At 35.1% G+C, this 22,739-nt stretch overlaps 5 protein-coding genes across 5 annotated transcripts; 3 read left to right on the top strand and 2 right to left on the bottom strand.

Annotated features, from left to right (window-relative positions):
* Window positions 1-1,764: 1,764 nt before the first annotated feature.
* LOC115709775 (formin-like protein 4) lies at window positions 1,765-5,040 on the top strand. Its single transcript, XM_030637983.2, has 2 exons — window positions 1,765-3,435; window positions 3,533-5,040. Exons 1-2 carry the CDS (start codon window positions 2,510-2,512, stop codon window positions 4,893-4,895), a joined length of 2,289 nt encoding a protein of 762 aa, XP_030493843.2. The 5' UTR covers window positions 1,765-2,509; the 3' UTR covers window positions 4,896-5,040.
* A 9,016-nt stretch (window positions 5,041-14,056) lies between these two features.
* On the top strand, window positions 14,057-14,827 carry LOC115697133 (uncharacterized). The gene is made up of 2 exons (XM_061112106.1): window positions 14,057-14,352; window positions 14,453-14,827. Exons 1-2 carry the CDS (start codon window positions 14,057-14,059, stop codon window positions 14,646-14,648), a joined length of 492 nt encoding a protein of 163 aa, XP_060968089.1. The 3' UTR covers window positions 14,649-14,827.
* A 265-nt stretch (window positions 14,828-15,092) lies between these two features.
* Window positions 15,093-15,970, bottom strand: LOC133035802 (uncharacterized). Its single transcript, XM_061112105.1, has 2 exons — window positions 15,665-15,970; window positions 15,093-15,571 (listed from the first exon to the last, which is right to left on the bottom strand). The coding sequence occupies exons 1-2, from the start codon at window positions 15,869-15,871 to the stop codon at window positions 15,146-15,148; spliced, it is 633 nt and encodes a 210-aa protein (XP_060968088.1). The 5' UTR covers window positions 15,872-15,970; the 3' UTR covers window positions 15,093-15,145.
* Window positions 15,971-16,104: 134 nt separating this feature from the next.
* Window positions 16,105-17,024, bottom strand: LOC133036162 (uncharacterized). The gene is made up of 2 exons (XM_061112662.1): window positions 16,685-17,024; window positions 16,105-16,568 (listed from the first exon to the last, which is right to left on the bottom strand). The coding sequence occupies exons 1-2, from the start codon at window positions 17,022-17,024 to the stop codon at window positions 16,105-16,107; spliced, it is 804 nt and encodes a 267-aa protein (XP_060968645.1).
* A 2,515-nt stretch (window positions 17,025-19,539) lies between these two features.
* Window positions 19,540-21,888, top strand: LOC115711424 (protein EDS1). The gene is made up of 3 exons (XM_030639760.2): window positions 19,540-20,073; window positions 20,263-21,009; window positions 21,106-21,888. The coding sequence occupies exons 1-3, from the start codon at window positions 19,735-19,737 to the stop codon at window positions 21,805-21,807; spliced, it is 1,788 nt and encodes a 595-aa protein (XP_030495620.2). The 5' UTR covers window positions 19,540-19,734; the 3' UTR covers window positions 21,808-21,888.
* The last annotated feature ends 851 nt before the right edge of the window (window positions 21,889-22,739 follow it).

Raw genomic sequence — 22,739 nt, 5'->3', positions numbered from 1 at the left:
TAATCCCGAGAATCGATGCTTGTAATTCTCGAGATATATCTACATAACTCAGAGATCAACCCCGTAATAACTCGTGAGTGGGTCTTTGCATGAGCGCATGTGTGTGTGTGTGGGGGGGGGGGGGGGAGGTGGCATGCGAGCCCATGGTATGTAAGGGGCTCGCATGCGAGCCCATGTGAATGTGTGTGGGGTTGCGTGCGAGCCCATGGTGTGTGAAGGGCTCGCATGCGAGCCCATGTGAATGTGTGTGTGTGGGGTCACGTGTGAGCCCATGTGAATGGGTGTGTGTAGGATCGCGTGCGAACCCTTCTAAATGTGTGTGTGTGAGGGCTCGCATGCAAGCCCATAGTGTGTGAGGGCTCGCATGCAAGCCCATGTGTGTGTGTGACTCGCATACGAGCCCGTGGTGAGTGAGGGGCTAGCGTGCGAGCCCGTGAGTGTGTATATGGTATGAACAATGTGAAGTGAAGGGAGAATTTGGATACGTGTTGAAAATGAGATCGTTAAGGAAAGAATCAAAGGACAAAGCTTGCACGCGAAGAGGTACGAGAACGAGTAGGACCACATCCTCAACATGACTTGTTGGCACAAGTAGTGGAGACGCATTGTCTTCAACCCTTGATGTCTCGACAACAAGTACTCTTCAACCACTACTCCTGCAACTCAAGACCGCCTGACACCCGACAATAATACAAGACGCAAGACGACCTCCTACACCTGTAACTCGCAGCCACATAAGACCAACTTGTCTCTTCGGGACCACAAGTGCATCTCAGGCCATTAGAGCCTATAAATACTCCATTCTCATATAAAAGAAGGGGTTGAAAAATCATTGTAACACTTAACCTAGAGAAATATGTGTTTTTATCTTTCTCCATAGTTATTCTACTTTTTTTCTTTAAGTTTTTATATCTCCATAGCTTCATCTTTGTCCTAAGTCTTACATCCAAGTTTCAATTTTCCGGTTACGGTTTGGTTGACGAGTTTTCACCGTCAACACTCGGCATCATGAATTATGATGTGGCATTATACATAAATAGTTGAAAACTTATATAATCTTCAAAAAAAAAAAAAAAAAAAAAAAAAACACGTTTATAACAGTAAATAAAAAGCTTAAAAGCAAATAATAAGGACCTAAAACTAAATCAAATAAGTTTAGATTTTCTTTTTTTTTTAAAAAAAAAAAAAAAAACCCTCTATACAACTGACAATAACACTACCAATTTGAAACTGGCCAAAGAAAAAGAAGATTTTACTGTCGAATCATTTTCTATAGAACCCTATACTTTCTATTTTGAACTGGCAAGAAAAAAATAATTGAGATTATTGTAATGAAATTATTTTTATTAAATCTGGCTTTTTTTAAAAGGGTTGTGAAATATTTATATATATATTTTTTGAAATTGTCTTCTAATTTTTATTTTATTTTATTTTATTATGTAATATAATAATAAAAAAAAAAAAAATCTGTTCTTCTTCACTTATTCTACCTTATAATCAATTTTTTCTCTTAAAAGAGGTGAAATTACTACTCTATAATTTGTTGCAGTACCACATTATCAGTACAAACGGTGCTTTTGAACAAAATGAAGGGAATGATTAAATGTAAGCATATGAAATTGTACAAAAGCAAAACCTATTTGCTGCACTGTAGTTGTATCCTTAGTTTTGCCGGCAAATTGGTTAATTGTATGGACTTGTTATGTTTTTCTCTTCTTGCCAATTGGTCATTTGTATTGTACTGAAGAAAAAAAATGTTATTCCAATCACAATGCAAACAATAATTGAAAATCCTTGTATTTCAATTAAAAGTCCAACAACCAAACCGTGACAATGTAATTACAAGGAACCCCAACCTTTTTAATACTATTGTACACTATTACCTATAATATCCTCCTCATTAATAACGGCTACTGACTTTACTAAATTACATGAATTCCCTGATTAAATGAAGCCAACAAACTCCACAACTCAAACAGCTGGTCTAGGATTTTTACAGCCAAACAATTATAATAATAATAATAATAATAAATAGCAAATATATAAATTAGATATAACCCCATTTCCTAGTAGCCTAGCACTTGCCGTAAAATGCCATAAAAGCAAGGACGGCAATAATCAATTGAAACTTTCACACCCACTTTCTGAATATACATATTCTAGTGATAGTAATTTCACAGGACAAAAGGTCCAACAAGCTTAAAACAAATTCCACCTGTAACAACTACCTCCATTGATAACTGTCAACAAACATCTGTACCTAAGTAAATCAGATGGAGTTTACTCTCTTTCTTACTAAGAAAAAGAAAAAAAAGAAGACATAAACTTCAGTGCCTAACACGTTTGCCCAAACATTTTCTTTATGGGGTTTGATGATCTATGGCAGTTTTTGGTACTTTTCTTCACTCTGATTGCATCTTCTTGTTGGCTCTATACCTCAATCTAAAGCTCTATGATACTTGACTAGCACACTTCATATCTAAGGTACTTGACTAGTTTTTTTCCAGCAATGTCTTCTCCACATAACAGAATAATTGTTAGGACCATAGTCATCACGGCTGCAATCACCCTAGTTTTTACGGTCATCTTCATCTTTTTCTACTACAAATTTTATAATGCTCGTCGCCGAGAGAATTATAAGGTTAAGGCTAGTTTTCGGCGAGAAGAGGTTATGATGACTTGTGAAGAGTTCAAGCAGCCTAGCAGAAATGTCAAAGATCTGAGGGGTTATGGAAATGGAAGGGATGCTGTTAGTATGAGAAAACTAGAAGATGATCAGCTTAAGAATAATTTTCCTAAGTTTGTGTTTAACCCGAGTTACAAAGAAGAGGAAGAAGAGGAAGAAGCAGAAGAGAAGAGAGTGGATGCTGAAGAAGAGAAACACGAAAAGTTTGAACCTCGTGAAGCTCCACTGCTTCATGAACCATCATCTGATCAGATAGTTTCTGATAAAATGGGGAAACCATTTCAGCAGAACCAAAATCTACCAGCTCCAGTTTCAGTACTACAAATGCAACATAGGCTGCCACCACATCCACGAACCTCATTTAGACAAACTCCACCAGTGGTCCCGAAAAAGCTGACCCCATCTCCACAACCTGGTCCGACAAATAATAGCATCACAGCCCGGCCACCACCACCACAATATCCTCCTCCTCCTCCTTCTCTGCCACCTCCACCACCACCACCTCTCCCAGTAAAACCAAGACCTGCCCTACCACCACAAGTGCCTACGGGTGGTTTGAATACATCAAGACGAACCCAAGCTGGACATACAGGGATGACAACAAAAAACATAGAAGAAAAGTCCAGGGAGGAAAGCTCAAACCCTACTATGGCTGGGCAAACGAAGCTGAAACCACTGCACTGGGACAAGGTTACGGCAGATGTTGATCATTCCACGGTCTGGGATGAAATTAATGACGGTTCACTCAGGTAACCATGTCTTAACTAATAACTATGATAACAAATTTCATGATTTTCATGGTCATTAACCTATGTTCATTAATCGTTTCTCATACACTTTAAACAGATTCGACGATGAACTTATGGAAAATCTATTTGGATACTCTACTACCAACACCCAATCTTATGAAAGAAGCAACCTTTTCTCAGCTTTCAGCAAAATGAACTCAGGCCCTCCAACTCAAATTTTCTTACTGGATCCCAGAAAATCACAGAACACCGCAATTGTCCTAAGATCACTAGCCATTTCCCGCAGGGAAATTCTTGATGCCCTCACCGAGGGCCAGGGCCAGGAACTCGCTACGGACACCCTTGAAAAGCTTACCAAAATCTCTCCAACCCAAGAAGAAGTGGCCAAAATCCTGCAATTCAGCGGCAACCCAAGTAGACTTGCAGACGCAGAGTCCTTCCTCTACCATATCCTCAAAGTTGTTCCTTCGGCATTCACCCGATTCGACGCCATGCTTTTCAAAGCAAATTACGACCCAGAAATCCTTCAGTTCAAGGAGTCTCTTCAAACTCTTGAACTAGGCTGCAAGGAGCTAAGAGCTCGAGGTCTCTTCCTCAAACTCCTGGAAGCCATTCTCAAAGCTGGCAACCGAATGAATGCCGGCACTGCCAGAGGCAATGCCCAAGGTTTCAACCTTAACGCTCTTAAAAAGCTCTCAGATATCAGAAGCAATGATGGAAAGACCACTTTGCTCCACTTCGTTGTTGAGCAAGTAGCTCGATCAGAAGGTAAACGTAACGTAAAGAACAGAAATCAAATCCTAATTAGTAAAAGAACCAATACCCAAAAACCCCAACTAGCCATTTTTGCAAATTATGATAATCTCACAGCAGAAGAGAGGGAAAAAGAGTACCTTTTGCTAGGTTTGCCATTGTTGGAATCTCTAAGTAGTGAACTCTCGAATGTAAAGAAAGCAGCCACAGTCGAATCGGATAGCTTCGTCAATGTCTGCAGCTCCCTCGGAGGCCGAGTCTCGGATATTCGAAAACGACTCTCGTTCTGCACAAACGACGAGGACAAGTGCTGGTTCGCTAGAGAAATGAAAGGGTTCTTAGAGGAATGCGAGGAGGAGATCAAGGTTGTCCGAGAGGAACAAATTAGGGTTTTGGAGCTGGTGAAGAAGACGACAGAGTATTATTACCAAGCGGGAGCTTCGAAAGTGAAAGGGGTTCAAAACCCATTTGGGCTTTTCGTGATCGTGAAGGATTTTCTCGACATGATCGATCAGGTATGCGTAGAAACATGTCGAAGGATTCAAAAGAAAAACGCAACGAAGAACAGTACGGCAGGGGGTTCGTTATCGCCTCCGCTGTCGCCGCCATCAATGTTGAGTCGGAACAAATTTCAAAACTTCCATTCGAACTTCATGTCGGATATGTCCATGACATCTTCAAGTAGTGATTCGGACGAAGATTTCTGAAGCAGAGTCCATGATGATGATGATGTAACGTAAAATGTATGTAAATGTACGTAGTAATTCATTAGTCTAAGAACTTCGACACTTCTTTTCCAAACAAGTTTAAGATTCTTTCTTTCTTTTTCGAGCAATCCTACTACATTATACCATCCAAACTAATTCAGTTGCACCACGATCAAAAATTGGATTAGAATTTAGAACGTTTATACAAAAATAAATAAACAAATAAAATAAAAAGTGGTGAATCAAAATGTTTCTGTGTTGATGGTTACGGGAGAAATAGCTTGGGATGTTGACTTGGTGCGAGATTTGTTTAATAACAGGGACGCTAGTTTAATACTTAGTATTCCTTTATCTTCAAGTCGGGTTTGTGATTCATGATATTGGCATTTGGAAAATACTGGACATTTTTCTGTGAAATCAACATATAAATTTCTGCAATTGAAGAAGGAGGCTGGGGTGATCTTGAATGAGTTGGAAGTGTGGAAGTCTATTTGGAAGCTACGTGTTCCTCCCAAAATAAAGGATCTGTTATGGCGTGCAACCTCGAATTGTCTTCCCACGAAAACAAGGTTGCAATCTAGACATGTGCTGATTGCTAATCAATGTCCTAGGTGCATTGATCATCTTGACACACCCTTACATTGTTTAGTCACTTGTCCTTTTGCTTCTCTCTGTTGGGATTCTGGTGGAATAAGGACTCATATTCAGGGGGTTATAACCTTTGCTAGTTGGTTGGAAGCCATATTTAAGAGAGTAGACACAGCTACAAAAGAACTAATTGCAGCCACCTGCTGGGCGATTTGGAAGACCAGGAACGATCTGGTCTGGTCTGAGAAAAACACCACGGCTGAGAGTGTAATGGTCCTTGCTCATACTACCCTTTCCAACTGGTCTCAAGCTCAAGACCGAAGCTGTGTTCCCACACCAGCTTATTTAACAGATGCTGATGGACTAGTGAAATGGATGAAACTAGCTGCTACAAGGATAAAAATAAATGTAGACGCTGCAACTTTTGACAGCTATGGAACTTATTCTTTTGTATGTGTAGCAAGAGATGAAAATGGGTGTTTGATGGAGGCACTAACATGCTGTCGGGCAGGTACAGTTCAACCGGCTTTGGCCGAAGCCATGGGGGTTCGGGAGGCTTTAAGTTGGGTGAAGAAAAAGGCGTGGCATGGTGTAGTGGTGGGATCCGATTGTCTCTCCGTAATTCAAGCAATTCGTAGTAATCTTCCTTTGTTATCCTATTTTGGAAGTGTTATTTCTGATTGCAAATTGTTTTTAGAACAAATTGGTGATGTTTCTGTTAATTTCATTAGACGGTCTGCTAATAGTGTTGCTCACTCCTTTGCGAGGGCATCCTATTTTGTTGCTGATCGTACTCTTACAAGCAATGATGTTTCTACTGAATTGCTTCATGTAATCTCGAGTGATTGCAATTAATAAAGTTGATTAATTTCTTCAAAAAAAAATAAAATAAAAAGTTGAATAATTAGCAATTTTATCTCTTAAATTTATACATTTACAGAATTTAATATTTCTATTAGGTTTCATCACATTGATTCATTTAAATACTCGCGTTTTCCGGCGGATATATAAAATATTTTAAATTATATATAATTAATAATAATTACTTAATAAAATTATATTAAAATTTTAACTTTACTATTAAAAATGTGTGACATAAATACTTAAAATATTAAATTTATTGCTAATAAATACCGAAATTCGAAAAATTGTAACACAAATTCTCATTTATGGTTTAATTTTTATTTTGATATATATGTGTTAAGTTATGTACTCGAATTTTATTGTGTGGGTTTTTAATATTTGAGTTTTAGTGTTTTACTGGAGTTCTAATGTTTGAGTTTGTGTTTATAAAATCTGTTTTTATTTATTATTTATTTTTATAAATTTTGAGAACTTAAAATTTGATGTTGTATACATTGATTATTAGGATTGAAAGTTTGATTTTTCATACGGGAATTAAAGTTTGCGCCCTTTTCGTTTCATTGATTGAAAAATATTACTAGAAAGTTTATGAAATGAGAATTTTGAAAGCTTACTGAAATATCATTTATAGGTAGCTAAGTGTTTAAGGATAAAATATATTGAAGGATAGAAAGCTAAATTTGTCCCTGTTTGATGTAGATCATCTATAGAGGATCTTTGACTATTTGAATTATAACAACAGATATTCAGAGCGTATCTATATCTTGGTACATATAGAGCGTTCTATATAATTAAGAGTGTAATTCCAAATCTATAGTGGCGCAAAGAGAAATTAATAAGATAGAGAATTTACTTGGTAAATTCTAGTTCTGCTTATTGGAAGCTTGATTATATAGGCCCATGATCCTCACACTAGTTGAGATAATACTGCTTGCAGACTCAGTTAATTGGTTTTAATTAATCAATTATAATTCTAAAATTAGACTATGTCTTATTTGTGAATTTTCACCAAGCAATTGCTTAATTGTGAAGAAAAGAAATTTTGGAGTTTATTTGTTAATTAAGGGACTTTGTATGGTCTAATTAATAAATAAGATAAATGGCAATTTTATTTGATAATTAATTATAATTGTTTAATATATAATTTTGACATTTATATGATTGAAATTAGAAAATATATCATTATGAAAGAAAGATAAATGGTTGAAATAAAATGGCAAAATTGTAACTAGTGAGACCCACATTAAGTGGCCGGCCACTACTTGATTTTTGTCCATTATTTTATCTTTTTTTAATCCATATAATTAAATCCTAAAACCTTATTGAAATACTATAAAAAGAACATGATACTCTACTCTCATCCAACCTACTTCAACCATTCTAAACCTAATTTTCTAACTTTGTCAGATAACTAATAGATGAGAGACTCATTCATAGTGATTTCGAATTCCTCTTGCTGTTCTTCTATCAAATTCAAGCATTCAGTGATAGAGTACCAAGCCCACACGTAGCAAGTCAAGTACTCAATCATAGTGCAGAAGATGGTGGTTAACCAAACTAAAGGAGAAGGAGATCCAAGCTCAGATCTGTTTATTACTCTGCAACAAAAAGGAACAAGGGTTAGATATCTAAGTGGAAGGAAGCATATTATTTCGCTGCCATCAATGTAAGGTTTTCTAAACTTTATATGTGTTTATTTTATCGTATCAGAAAATTCATATTAAGAGTGTTAGATTATAGATTATAATCAACATACATGTTAGTGACTCTAGATCCTGGTAAAATAAGTTCTAACATAGTCAACTTGAGTGGAACTACTGCTAGACGGTTTATAAGCCCCTAAATCACAATTTTTGTAAAATTGATAAGTGATACGCTAAATCACTTTTCAGTGACTTAAAATCAAAACTAGAAGTTTCTCGATGATGAATAGCATGACAATACTCTAAGTATCGCTAAAACATGTAAAACTAGGGTTCCAAAACTGCTAGAACCGGTAAATCGAATTCTCAAAAAGAAAAACTAATTCTCAAGGTTTCTGCCAGGAGAAATGGTTAATTGGTTCTACAGAACTAGCTCGAACTGGTTAACCGGCCGGTTCCTGCAGAAACCCTAAAAAACCTCACCAACATCTCAATTTAACCCCAAATCATTTCCAACTCTCCAGACCACCTAGTGAAATTGCAATGAACATAATTTAATCAACTAACACAAATGTAATCAAATAGACTTTCAGCATAAAATAAAATAATAAAAAGGATTATTGTAATTATCTACACCAAATAAGACAAACTAAGATGAAATGACCTAATTACCCTTTACTAAAACATATGGTATTTAACATACTTAGGGGTAAAATGGTCTTAGACCATTCCTCCAAAAATAACTCGACATTTCAAATATCTAAATAAATTACCCTGCTATATCTAAAATACTAAATTAAAATAAAGTGACTCTATAGGCCACACGCCACATTCCATTGTTACTCGCAAAATATAAAAATCATGAAATTTCACATATAACATAATTAACACACTTAAAATTCAAATATATCTCCATAATTGCATAAATAATAATTAAGAGTCTAATTCTAAATTAAACTCTAATTATTTACTAACTCTCATAATAATGCTAAATGGTCATTACATTTGTTTAATTAAGATTAGCAAGGTATTCAAGTTAACTACCCAAAATATTTACAGTGCAATTATCCCTTTGATAAATCCCCAATCTTTTGTCATTGATATTTGGTAATAATTTTTCTTAGAGTCAATGATATTTTTATTTTCAAAAAGCAATTTGGTAGTAAAAGTTGTACATGAGTTATTGGTAATTATTTCACGGACACTTTTGCAAATATATCTATATAATATATATATATATATAAAAATGAGGTTTTAATGGGAGATTTTTACACCTCATGTTAAAATTGACACCTTTTTTACATTTTTATCAATACACGGTTTTTTAAACTTTTTTAACTTTTACATTTTTCAATTTTACTTTTCAAAAAGTTTAATAATTACAATTTTACCTTTTCCCTTCTTCCTTACACACGTACACGCACGCCACCTCATAACTCCTTTCTTATTTTTTTTTTTTTTGAATTTTTCATTTATCTGATTCTTCCACTCTTCAAACCGAGCTTCCCACGATCACCATTATCAAGCCCTAACCCATTTCTTCTTCCCACGATCACCTTCTCCAAGCCCTCACCCACGTTTTCCTCAACCTACATTGTCATCCTCCACTATATTTTCTCTATATAAATGGCAACCACTAGAAGTGGTTCGAAATCACCATCTCCGGCGAAGAAACTTTCTAAAAAATCGAAGAAGCCTCCAACTGTTACTTCCAAAGTCGAACCTAAGATGGGGTTAAAAAAAATTGCTAAAAATTTAGTGGCTGATGTTCCAGAGACATCGGGCACTAAGAAAAGAGCCCCTCCTGTTAAAGCCGATGCTCCTAAGACTAAGAGAGCAAAAATTTCCAAGTCTGCACGCGATGTAAGTTTCTCTTTGTTGTTTTTAAATTTTTCTTTAGTTTTTTTCTGGTTGTTTTATTTGTGGTGTTGCATTTGATGATTTAAAGTTTTCCCCATTTTTTGTTCTAGGTTTCCTCAGATTCTGATTTTGAGGATGAAGTGCATGTTGAGGACCAAAAGCCCAAAGTTGCATCGAAGGTAATTTAAATTTGCTTGGTTTCATTTTATTGTGTTAATTTTTACATGAGCTTTTTAGGTCACTGGTTTAGGTGTTTATTAGGATGTTTTTATGTTTTTTTGGTGTTCTTTATGTATTTCTGTCATGTATTGTGGTTGATGTTGTTTTGTTGTTTTTATTCAGTTGTTGTTTGGTTGTTGAAAAATTGCCCAGTTCAATTCGTATTTTGTTACAGTTTTGAATTGCTTTTCCCCATTGGTTGTTTATATGTTTATTGTGAATTTGTTTTCGGTTGTTTTACACACTATTAGTATTGAGAAGCATTTTACTAATTTCAATTGCAACAAGATCTTTCAGTGTTGTTTATTCTTTAGTTTTGTATATGTTTATTGTCAGTTTTTTCTCGGTTGTTTGTCACACTACTATTATCGACTACCATTTTCGAAATTTCATAACAACGAGCTTGTACAGTGTTGTTAATATTTTAGTTGTTTTTTTATAAGTTGTGACAGTGTTGTTACTGTATTTTTTTGAAAGTTGTTTATCTCTTACATTTATCATACTGTAAGGGTTTCATAAACGTTGTTTTTAGGTTTTTTATTGGTTGTAATTTGGTTACTACATTTTTATATATTCATTGTTATTGTATCTAAGATTTGTTGCTTATGTTTTACTTTTTTTTTGCAGGTCCATGCTAGGACCTCAGTGAAGGTTGAAGGATTTGACCTACCAAAGAAAAATCCCCCTAAGGTGTCCTTTTTTTAAAAAAAAAAATTATTTTTATTATTTGTTTTCTGTTTTTGTTTTAGTTTTTTTTTGTTTTTGTCCTGATTTATTTTGTTTCAATTGATACAGGAATGGGATTATATTTATGACCAGAAGAATCTATTCATTGCGAAAGCCTTTTCCACTGCTACTTTCCAGGTGATAGAGAACATTAAGTCTTGTCTTTCAGATGTACAGCTTGAAATGTTTTCGAAAACCTGTTTTGGTCATTTCCTTAACCTTCCTGATTTTAAAGTTCAACCCCAAGTGTTTCATGGGTTGTTGCTCCGGGAGGTTCAGCAACCTAATGATGCTGAGTTGTGGGTAATGATACGCGGTGTTAGGCTTAGGTTTAGCATTGAGGAATTTGCATTGATTATTGGGTTAGACTGTGAAGGTGACTGTAGTGTCTTAGATTTTAAGCAAGAGGTTAATAGTCTTTGTGAAAGATATTGGCCAACTTCGTCCTCTATCACTAAGGAATGTGTTAGGGAATATTTTACCACCAAGAGGTGGGGTGATTCTGATGAGGATGCTGTGAAGTTGGCAGTTTTGTATTTTGTGGAGTGGTTCTTGCTTAGTGGCACTAAGCATAAAAATGTACCCAAGTCTATTTTAGATGTTGTAGATAGTGGGAGGTACAATGAATTTGCTTGGGGCCGGAGTTCTTTTGAATTGACTATTTCCTCATTGAAGGGTAAGCTTGATAGTTGGGTTGAGGGTGTTAGGAAGGCAAGGAGTTCGGGAAAGAGGCCGAGTGTTTTTTACACTTTGATTGGTTGTCCTCATGTTCTTCAAGTTTGGTTCTACGAGTGTTGTAAGTACATGAAAGGTAAGTACTGCCAAAAGGAAAACTCTCGTATTCCAAGGATCACTCAGTGGACATGCAATAGTCAGCCTACTTTCAAAGTTTTGAAGACTACTATCTTTGATGTTTCCAAAGATAAGGTATATCTGTTTGTTGTAATTTGGTTTTTCAGTAGTTGTTTTTGTGTTGTTTTTCATTATTAATAATCTTCATAATTGAAATTTTTATTTTGGTGTTTTTTGATCAGCTGCAACTTTCAAATATGAGGCCCACGGCTGGTGAGTTCAAAGCTTTGAAGCGAGCGGTTTCAAGTTCGACACCGACTACAACTCTTACAAGAGTCTTCCCGTTCCCGAAGAGCCAATCGTTGCTCGCAGTGACATTTCGTCAAGCTTCGATGCCTTTTCTGAGAAATTTCATGGGTTGGAGGTCAAGATCGATTCGTTGCATACTTCCCAACGAAGATTTCATCCGATTTGGTTGAGTTGAAAGAGTTTGTGTACGCACGCTTTGTTTCTTTTGGTGCTCAGATGGCTTCAATGCAGACACAGTTTTCTACTGTTTTTGCCGATTCCTATGCCAAGGTATTTTAGTTTTTCAATAGTTGTTTTTCGGTTTTTTTTAAGTTGTTTTATACTAATTTAATTTGTAATTTCAATATAGGAAAAAGGCAGTGACTCTTCCAATGATGATGATGGAAGTGGTGATAAAGCAGATTTTGATTTAAATGAATCTGAAGAATCTGATGAAAATGAAGAAGAGAATGTTATGGGTGATGAAGAAGGGGAGGGTAGTGAAGGTGAAGAGAAGGATGGTCAAGCCGATGAAGATTCTGACTCAAAAGAAAAAAATGATAAGGGCAGTGATGATGAATCCACTGATAGTGAGGAGAAGGTAGATAAGTAGACAATGTAACTAGGTTTTAGTTACTTTGTGTAATTATTTTGTTGTAAGTCCGTTTTAGGTAGTGGTCTTGTAATTCTATGTTATTGTTATGTCTCTTGTTATGTTTTATTTTTCAGAAATTTGCAACTATTTTTCAGACTATTTATTTGTATTTATTATGTTATTTATATGGCTGTGTTTATAGATTATGTTGTTCGCAATTTATTGTTGGTCTTCTTATTTTACTTGTTGTTTTTATTTTGTTTTTAAGTTGTTATGTAGTTTTTTTTAGTTGTTGAAGTCTTTCACAAAAAATAACTTCACTTTTTTTCCATTTTCTTTTTCCTTTATTTTCTGTATCAAGAATTTCGTTGATTTCAATGACGGGCCTACTCAAATAGATGTTGAGGCTACTGTTCAGTCCGGTGTAAAAGCAGTTGAGATTATGGTAATGTTGCTTTTGTGTTGTTTTTTGGTTGTGTAAAGGTTGTTATTTTTTACCCATGCTCTAATTACTTTTTAATACCATATATAAACAGATGTCTTCAGATGGAATTGGTGGTGATCCTTGTAAACAGATTTCAGTTTCTGAAAAGGTTGAGGTTACGGATCGTCGTCTTGTTTGTTTTGAGGTATATTTTTTTTTTTGGTTGTTTTTTAGTTTCTTCATACTTTTTGTGTTTAACACTGTCTATTTTCTTTCATTTTTGTGGAAAAAATATATTAGATGGGTGCAACAGGTCTCAATGTTGATTCTAACATTGAACTTGAAGATGACCCAATTCCCGTTGAAGAAACTCCTCTTGTTGACAAGAGGAAATCTAAGAAACCCATAGCGCTGACGTCTCCGTTTATGGAGTATGACTCTTCCATTTATAGTTCTAAAGATGGTTCTGGTTATGGAGTTGTTAAGTATGTGGCTGGGTTGTGTCCTCTCGATGATAAGATTGGTGAAGATGTAGAACATAAGGACGAGAATGATTTTGACTTGTGGCTTGGTGAAGGACGCCGATTGAAGAAAGATCCGTAAGTGTTTATTTTCAACATTTTTGTTGTGTTTTTGTATTTTTTGTTTTTTACTTTACTATTTATGTTTCATTTTTTTTTTTAAATGTTAGGCATGACAAGGACAAGGTTTACTTGAAGGGTAAGGATAAGATTGTTCCCCCTTTTCGTTTTGGCGTGGAAGATGTTGCAACCAAGATGTGGTTCCACAAGCTTGCATATCCTGGCCAATGTTTAACTAATTGTGTAAGTTAATTTATTTTTTCTTTTGATTTTTTTCAAAAATTTCAGTCTATAGTTTTCTTCAGGTTGTTTGTTGGTTGTTTGTTAGTTGTTGAAATATAATTCATTTTCTGATTTTCGAACATTTCTCATTTTTTATTGTTTAGCATCTGGACATCATTTTTTACTATCTACGTAAAAAAGGAAAGTATGCAAAGGAGCCAAAGGTTAAGTTCACAACTACCGATTGCTTATTCTTCAAAACCATTCATGCTTTGTATGAAAAATTTATTGCACAGAAAAAAAATCTTTCTTTGATAACTGCCCAGCATGCCATTGCTGATTATATAAGAGGTAGAAAAATGTTATGTGGTTCCCCTTGGCATTTGTGCGATCATGTTTTGTTTATCATCCATATGGAGACTGAATCACATTGGATTCTTGGTCGATTGAATATTGAGGAAAGGCGTATGTACATGTACAACTCCTTGTCGACTACTATGAAAGATAGTGCTGCTATCAAAGCTTGTCAGCCATTTGCGGTGTTGTTGCCCCACTTTTTTGCTTTGTTTGATGAGTTAAAAAAGAAAAACAAACCGGTTTGTTTAGACCCTTTCGAAGTTGTTAAGGTTGATGGTTTGCCTCAACAAACCTCGAAGTAAGTTGTTTTTATTTTTTATTTTCAAATGTTTTTAAAATTTTGTATGTTATTTTCCTTTTTTAAGTTTTTCTGCTGTTGTTTTTTGGTTGTTTTGCAGTGACTGTGGTTGTTTCGTTGCATCGTTCGCCGAATACTTTATTGATATGAAACCGATTCCTCCCATATTTGATGTTGAGAAACACCGTGATAGGCTTGCTGTGTTGTTCTATAAGTATGCTCGCATGAAAGAAGTGGATTTTATTGATAGTGAAGAGGAGGCTCCTCCAAAGGGTCCAAAGAAGAATTTGTCTTAGTTATCTATTGGTTGTTGTTGGAAATACTACTTTTTTTTATTTAGCTTTTGTTTTTTCTATTACCAGATTATGTTCATAATCATAGACAAGTTGTTGTTTCTATCATGTTTTTTTCTTAATTGGAATTGGTTTTTAATTTGTTCATATTTTTGGATTTTTAATTTTTATATTTACTCTAACTCATGACAGCATACTATTAACAACCTTATTACAACCATCTGACAAACAACTAAATTGCATTTGTAATCACTTTATGTAGTTTTTTTTTCCTTCTTATTAATTTCAACCTTCTTCCACTCATTTAATTATTTAACTATAATATTTGATGTTCCTTTGTATATTAATGATAATAATACCAATTCCCTATTATCAATATCTCTCCACATAAAAAATCACAATAAAAAAATGTATGTAACAACCAATCGTAATATGCAGTAAGTGTTTTCTAAATGTTTTAATATAGTTGTTTTTTGGTTGATGTGTAGTTGTTTCCACTTCTATGCTGTAATTCTTCTGCAGGTCTTTTTGTTATGTCCCTTTTGTCCACACTTGCCACACTTGTTTTGTTTCTTTGTTTCCCAAGCTGCTGCCATTCTTCTTTTCCTCGGCCTTCCAGACTTGATTCTCTCCTTTGGAGGCAACACTATGATGTCTTCAAAAAATTCTGGAAGTTCCCATTCTCTTACGTTTCCAACTGGGTATACTGTTTCTTCATATGTTTGCAGCCATGCTTTTGATGTGTAGTATTGTGCACAGTAGTTGTATGTGTTTATGTTCAAGTCCTTCATGACGGCGACTGCATGGTTACATGGCATTTCATCTTTTTGAAATCTATTGCATGTGCACGTCTTCTCCTTCAAGTTTACTATTCTTGTTCTGTCTTCATCTATCACCTCAAACAGGTTCTGGTTTGCTGGTTTCACCTGCATGTTTTAAACCAACTTTAAAACAACCAAAAAACTATGCAAAAACAACTGTTTTCATTTTACTTTATGCGAACGATAATCTTAACTTACTGTTAGTCGCAATGACTGTACATAGTTCCCTATGAGTTTTTTCTCAGATGATGGTGTCAGCCTTGTTGTGCATTTTTGTGCCTCCTTTCTATTATTGTATGTCCACTCTTGCATTTGTGCCCTCAAGCACTCCATTAATGTTGTCACTGGTGTTTCCCTTGCTGCTAAATTTGCTGAGTTCAGTGCCTCAGCTATGTTTGATGTCATGGTAGAGTACCTATAATTTGGACAGTTTCTGTCATAGTTCTACTTTTGAAAAAAAACTCAAACGCAACGCAAATACAACGCTCTAAATATGTGAATATATCATTAATTTTATCCTTCTTATTAGTTTTCACCTGTTGTTTTTTGAATGATACCTTGACCATTTTTCATGGCCAATTTTCTCCAGGTACGGTCTTATGCGCTTATCCAAGTTGTCTAGCTCCCTCATATGGAATTCAAACTCCATTTCTGTGTAAGCTTTTGCGCAAAGAATGGCACTCGAAATGCTTTGCATTTTTCTTGAATTTTGTTTTGAGGTTCGACAAGAGGTGGAAGATGCAGTAGCCATGTGTTATTTCAGGGAACACTTTCCTAGTTGCTTTGATGATGCTTTCATGTACGTTCGATATTAGGCATTGACATTCTCGAACCCCGAATGCTTCTTTTATTTTTTTTAAGAACCACTCCCACGATTTATCGTTCTCAGAATCAACTATGCAGTATGCTAGTGGAAAAATTTTCGATTCTGCATCTTGTGTGTTGGCAGTGAGCAACGTGCCTCCATACGCGGCCTTTAGGAATGTACTGTCTACCACGATGATTGGTTTGCAGTTTGGCCAACCTTTTATAGCAGCATTCAATGCAACAAATGCATATTTGAAACTGTCATCATCATCTTTCTCTATGTCTATTAATGTTCCTGAATTTTAATCAAACAGGATTTTGTCAAACAACATGTACGCAACGAAATAACAACGCAAAAACAACTGTTTTTTCACAAATATTTTCAAAGTAAAATTTTTAAATTTTTTTTACCTGGATTTGTTTTCTGTAGCATGTACAGGTATCTTGGCAAGAGATTGTACGACTCTTTAGCATTTCCATGTAGCTGGGTTTGTGCTCGCTCTTTACTACGCCATGCTTTCATGTAATTCATCTTTATTCCGTATTTGTCTTTCATTTCTGTCTTTATGTACGCAGGCCGCACTTTGTTTTCGTGTTCAAGAATTTTGGTTTTACAAAATCTGCTATCAACTTTGATGTAGCTTGTCGTTGATCTCCAAATCTTATTGTAACTGCACATGTGTGTTCTTCTTCGTAGCTCCTTATTATGAATGTTTCTGTGTTTCCATTTTTTGTAGCCTTTAAACTCCATTTGCAGTTTGTGTCCAAACACACTATGTTGTATTCTTTTGTGCAAGATTTCACTACTTTGTATTGAAATGTCTTCTTGATTGCAAAGTAGCATAGTGTACTTATCAATGTTTCTTTGTCCTTGTAAATTTGCCCCTTCTCTATTGTTTCATGTCGTTTGTCATTGATGATAATCATTTCTGTGTTGTCCACTTCCTCTTCTTCTTCCTAGTTGTTTTCGAGTTGCTGTACCATTTCTGCAGCCACAAGCTTTGCATAGTCGATCAAGTCGAAATCTTCATCTACTGCTGTAGTTTTTTCTCTGTTGTTTTCTGGTTGTTGTATGGTTGATTCTGATGACACTGTTCTTGTTTCTAGGAAAAATGTATCAACTTCACCAGATCCCATCGTCTGCGCAGATAGTTGTTGCTTGGAAGTTGTTGCCGTGTTGTTTCCAGGTTGCTGCAAGTCTTCCTGTGCTGCGTTGTTCTCATACGATTCCATGATCATATTGTTCCACACCATTATTTGGTTAGGTGGTGCCGTGTTAATGGTTTTGTTCACACACAATGGGTACCTTGTGAAATCAACCTCCTTCGTTAATAGCTTTATGTAGAACAACAGACTTTTGTCATCCTTGATTTGTAGTGGTTGGCCTCCTTCCTTCAGTTGATATTTCAGTTGTAGTTGTGTTGATTCATGGTTGCATTGGAGTTCTTCCATCATTATTCTCATTAGTTCCTCAAAAGTGCATTTAGTCGAAATTAATTCTCCACTTGATTCATAATCAACATAGTTTTTATTGTCATCCCAATGCCCATTGCTCTGCACCAATATTTGTAATGGTTCCGTTTCCTGAAATAATGTAAATTATTTACTTGGTTCAGTTTTTGTAGTTGCAAACAACTATTTTAATCTGCCAAAACAACCAATAAACAACTCTTTCCACCAATAACTTATGCATCTAACACTTTCAGCTGGCCGACTATTTATATAGGTTAAATCAACTATCAAACAACTATTTTAAAACTGATCAGTAATTAATAACAATAGATTCATATTTTCCAGTTTGTAGATCCCAAACAACTATTATTCCACTGTAAAACAACTTGTAAACAACAGTTTCAGAATAAAACACTGTAGCAACTATTTATATGCGTTAATGTTTATTTTCATGCAAACCGTTGTTGTTTTTTTCTCAGCTTCATCAATATTTCATTATTATTTCAATTTAATCCGGTTTTCATCAATTAATATCAAATTTCTATTCATCTACACTAAAATTTTTTTTTCACGTTCATGAAAAAATTTGTTTACCTTCAATTCTCCTTCTGATTCAATCATGGGTGAGTTTCTTTGATTTCCAGCTCTCCTTCTACTCGGTTCTTCTCCTCTGATCGCGATTTCTTTGTTCAATGATTGTTGTTTTTGAGTTTTTTTTGTACATCAATGGAGGTTTCCTGGTTTTTTTTTTTCCTTTTCGTTTTTGATTTTGGATTTTCGGGATTCAGCTGGTTTCCTAGGAGTTCTACATTTTTTTAGATTTTGATTTTGCTGGTTTTGGAAGAAAAATGGTTGAGATTGGGTTGTTGGGGTTGGACGGCTGGGTCACGAAGAAGGATCGGCTGTTTGGAAGAAAAATTGTTGAGAATGGTGGTTTCCGTTTTCTCAGCCGGTATTTTTGTAATTACCAACTTTTTAGTTTCCACTTTTGTTTAAATCCTTTTTTAGGGCCATAAATGTAAATTTCATCTATTTTTGGTCTATAATAGAAAAAATCTCTTTTAATGGTTACATTAAATGTAACCATCACAATTATATTTATTTTAACCATTAGATTATTGTTGAATGGTTATGATTAATTTAAAAAATTAAAAGAAAAATAAATAATAAATAACTTGTAACTTGATACTTTATTTCTTTATAAAAATTTAATTAAAATTAATTATATTTAAAATTAAATTACTAATAATTATTAATTAATTTTATACAGTTTGTTAATAAGTAAATATCTTTAAACATCTTTAAACAATTATTTTTTTTAACTTAAATAATTGAAATAATTGCAACAAAATTGAGGTAAAAGAAACGCAATTATTTGGGAAGAATTTTTCCTATTATTATTCAGTACCAAGAAATATTTGGGTCATTTCAGCTTTTTTTTTTTTTTTTTTTTTTTTAAGAAGCTACTGGGAAAAATACATTACGAATGCCAAGAAATTACCATATGATATCCATTGACAAATTTATGTGGTTCATACTATGAACACATATTTTACTAGTCTCTTTAAAGATTATTCCCTTGAAATTCTCACTACTTTTCCCCTTAAAGTAGCACATAAGAAATTTCCAAACGAAAAATTATAAAAAGTGACCTTATATTTAAAGTAAAAACTAAATAACAGTACGTATTTCGGTATTTGTGGTATTCTAGTAATATTACTATTATCAAGCAAGTCAACCATCTACAACTAAAGTCTCCCCCACCAAAAATAAAAATAAAGAGACATACAAGTCTACTAATAATGTTTCAGTCCATGATGAGCTAATGACAAAAAGGGTCATATAATAGACTATAATTACATCTGTAATGCATAGTTAGCTCCCCAAAATCCATACTATATAAAGGGTATTTTCTTGAAACACAGCCTGATCGATCATCATATTTCACCAGCTGAAAAAGCAAAGCAAGCATCTTTTGAGCCTGAAGAGAAAAATCTGTGTTGGGGAAGATGATGGCTAATGTAAAGCCTGAAACTTTGTTAGTCAGGAATGAACTCATCAAGAGAGCTCTCTCTGAGGCCATGAAGGCTCACAAGTCTCCAGAAAAGCAATTCCTGAGAAAAGCTAGTAGTTCACCCTCAGATTCAGAAGTTATTTACAGCTTTCCGGGATCTTGGTCTGTCACAAGTTGGTATGGTAACAGAACAAGACCCTTTGGAGAAAAGGAAATTAATCTTCAATTATTTCCTTCTATGAGAAGCATAGGCAACGAGGAAAAAGCACTAGTCAATGAAGCTTTTGAGAGTAGATTCCAATCAATATTGGCGAAATCAGATCTTAAAGATAAGGTATGTGCTGTACATGTAGTTGTTAATTGGTTTAAATTTAGATAATTTGATTGATAATTAAATTCCTTGGTTAGAAAATAGAAAAATGACATCTGGGGTTTGTAAAAACTTCATACTGGGATTTGTATGAGTTGCAGACATGTTTTCTCACAAGTGGTACCATTTTGTTGTATTGTTCTTTCTACTCAGGTAAAAAATGCTGCAAGGGAGAACAAGAAAATAGTATTTACTGGGCATTCTTCTGGGGGCCCAATCGCAGTTCTAGCCACAATCTGGTTGTTGGAAGAAAATAGAAAACAAAACATCAAATTCTCAACACCTCCATTATGTGTCACTTTTGGATCTCCTTTAGTAGGAAGCCATATCTTTGCTCATGCTCTCCGGAGAGAGAATTGGTCCAACTACTTCATCCATTTCGTTTCGATATTCGACATTGCCCCTAGGGTCTTTCTTGCTCCTCTTCCCACCAAAGAAGAAGAGTTTAAAACAATCCTCAAATCCTTGAGTGGACAATCACAAGGAGCACCAAACGCTTTGGTTCAAGATTACTTCGTCGAAGTAATGAGGAATGTGTTGACTCTTACAAGCCATGTTGCTTGTAAGCTCATGGAAAGCACAAATCTGCTGCTGGAAACCGTGACGAGCTTCATCGAGCTAAGTCCTTACAGACCTTTTGGGGTTTATGCCTTCTTCAATGGGCAAGAAAAGCTTATCACTTTGGACAACTCCAACGCTGTCTTGCAGCTCTTGTTTTACACTTGTCAGCCGAGTGTGGAGGCTGAAATTTTGGAGATTGCCAAAAGAAGCTTAGCAGATCACTATGCCTACGAATCTACACTGCAGACCTATCATAAAGACTGCTTCTCAGTTGGTGAACCAAGATCAGATACTTACGAAATCGACACAGTAAACAAGGCTGCGGATGCCTTTGCACTGGTAAAGTTCTCTTTCTCCATCACTTGTGTTCAAACCTTTTGTAACAATTAAGCTCTTCAGTCATGTTTGGAATATCACAAGACAATGAATTTGCAGAGTACAAGCGGCAGATTGTGCCTGCTCGCGGCAGGAGAGGCAGAGGTGCGAAAGAAGACAAACCTTAAAAAAACAGTTGAATCAAAGGTAAGGGAAATGGAAAAGGCATTGGAAAATATAGAGCGTTACAAGAATGAGTGTGAGCTTCACAAACTCGGGTACTACGATTCCTTCAAGCTTCAAAAGAGGCAGGAGGATTTCAAAGCCAATATCCAAAGGCTGGTACTAGCAGGCATTTGGGATGAGATTCTTGAATTGTTGAAAGGGTACAAACTTCCAGACGAATTCGAGGGCCAAGCTAAGTGGATAGAGCTAGGAACTCAACACCGCCGCCTTGTCGAGCCACTAGACATAGCCAACTACTACAGACACCTGAAGAATGAAGACACCGGACCATACATGGCAGGAGGAAGACCAAAACGTTACAAGTACCCTCAACGATGGTACGAGCATGACAAACAGACGAGAGAAGGTGATTGTGGTGAGTCCTGTTTTTGGGCAGAGGTGGAGGAGCTCTGTACTCATGGGAACGAGGATGATAAAGCTAAGAAGATTCAAGAACGGGTTTTGCAATGGAAGAAAGACAATGTTATTGGAAAGGATGTATTCTTAAGTAATTCCACCTTTGTTAAATGGTGGAATACCCTTAAACCCGAAATCAGGTCAGATGACATTAGGCAACTCGTCCATGGTTCCGAATAGACTTTCATTATTGTCATGACAAATATATTATGATCAATGCTTTAAATGGTTCAAATATAGCAAATAAACGAGTTTGTTTCATGCTTCAATCTCCAAACCACTTGGCAAAACCATAAAGGGACGAATAAGCTACAAACAAGTGAATTATTACAATTATGATTAGTTGGACAAATAAATTTTTGCACAGCATTATTATTAGAGGTGGCATTCGATAAATGGTTATGAATATTATATATAATTATTTAATTAAATTACGTAAAAATACTTGATTACATGTAGAGTAATTTGCTGGTAAATTTTTTGAACTTTCACTGCACTTACAATTAATTTTCTACACTTAAATTTTGGTGCTAAAACTCTTCAAACTATTAAACTGTTAGCAAATTTAAAGTGATATGCATTTATCACAATTAAGTGCTAACATTGACGGCCAACAGTTAAGTAGTGCTAAGCACATAACATTACTCTTAGATTTGTACACAGTTTAGTAGTTTGAAGGATTTTACTTCTAAAATTTGAATTTAGAGAGATAATCACAAGTGAATTGAGAGTTCAGAAGATTTAACTGCAAATTACTCTTATGTATAACATTTCTAAGTAGTGTTATTGCTAGGTGTTTCTCATTTATGCACCCCTCTCGAATTGCATCACCAAGTATTAGAGGATTTATTGATCAAACAATTAAAACTACAAAAATACATTAATCAAATAATTGAAATAAACTCTTTCATGTTCCAACTAAATTTAAAAAAGAACCGATTTCTATATTTATTTGCACACATTTCGGATTGATAACTACCTTATCCCTGTCATCACTCAAAAAAAATTAACAAAAAGATTATTCATTTATTTATTTATTTTATTTTTGGAGAAGTCCTCATGCTTCAATCCAGGAAGAATCTACTTGGAATATAACGGATTGCTATGCCAAT

Source organism: Cannabis sativa, chromosome 3 (assembly GCF_029168945.1).
Source record: "Cannabis sativa cultivar Pink pepper isolate KNU-18-1 chromosome 3, ASM2916894v1, whole genome shotgun sequence".
Classification (NCBI taxonomy): Eukaryota; Viridiplantae; Streptophyta; class Magnoliopsida; order Rosales; family Cannabaceae; genus Cannabis; species Cannabis sativa.
The sequence above is the reverse complement of the archived record's forward strand: the minus strand, read 5'-3'. Positions and strand labels throughout refer to the sequence as shown.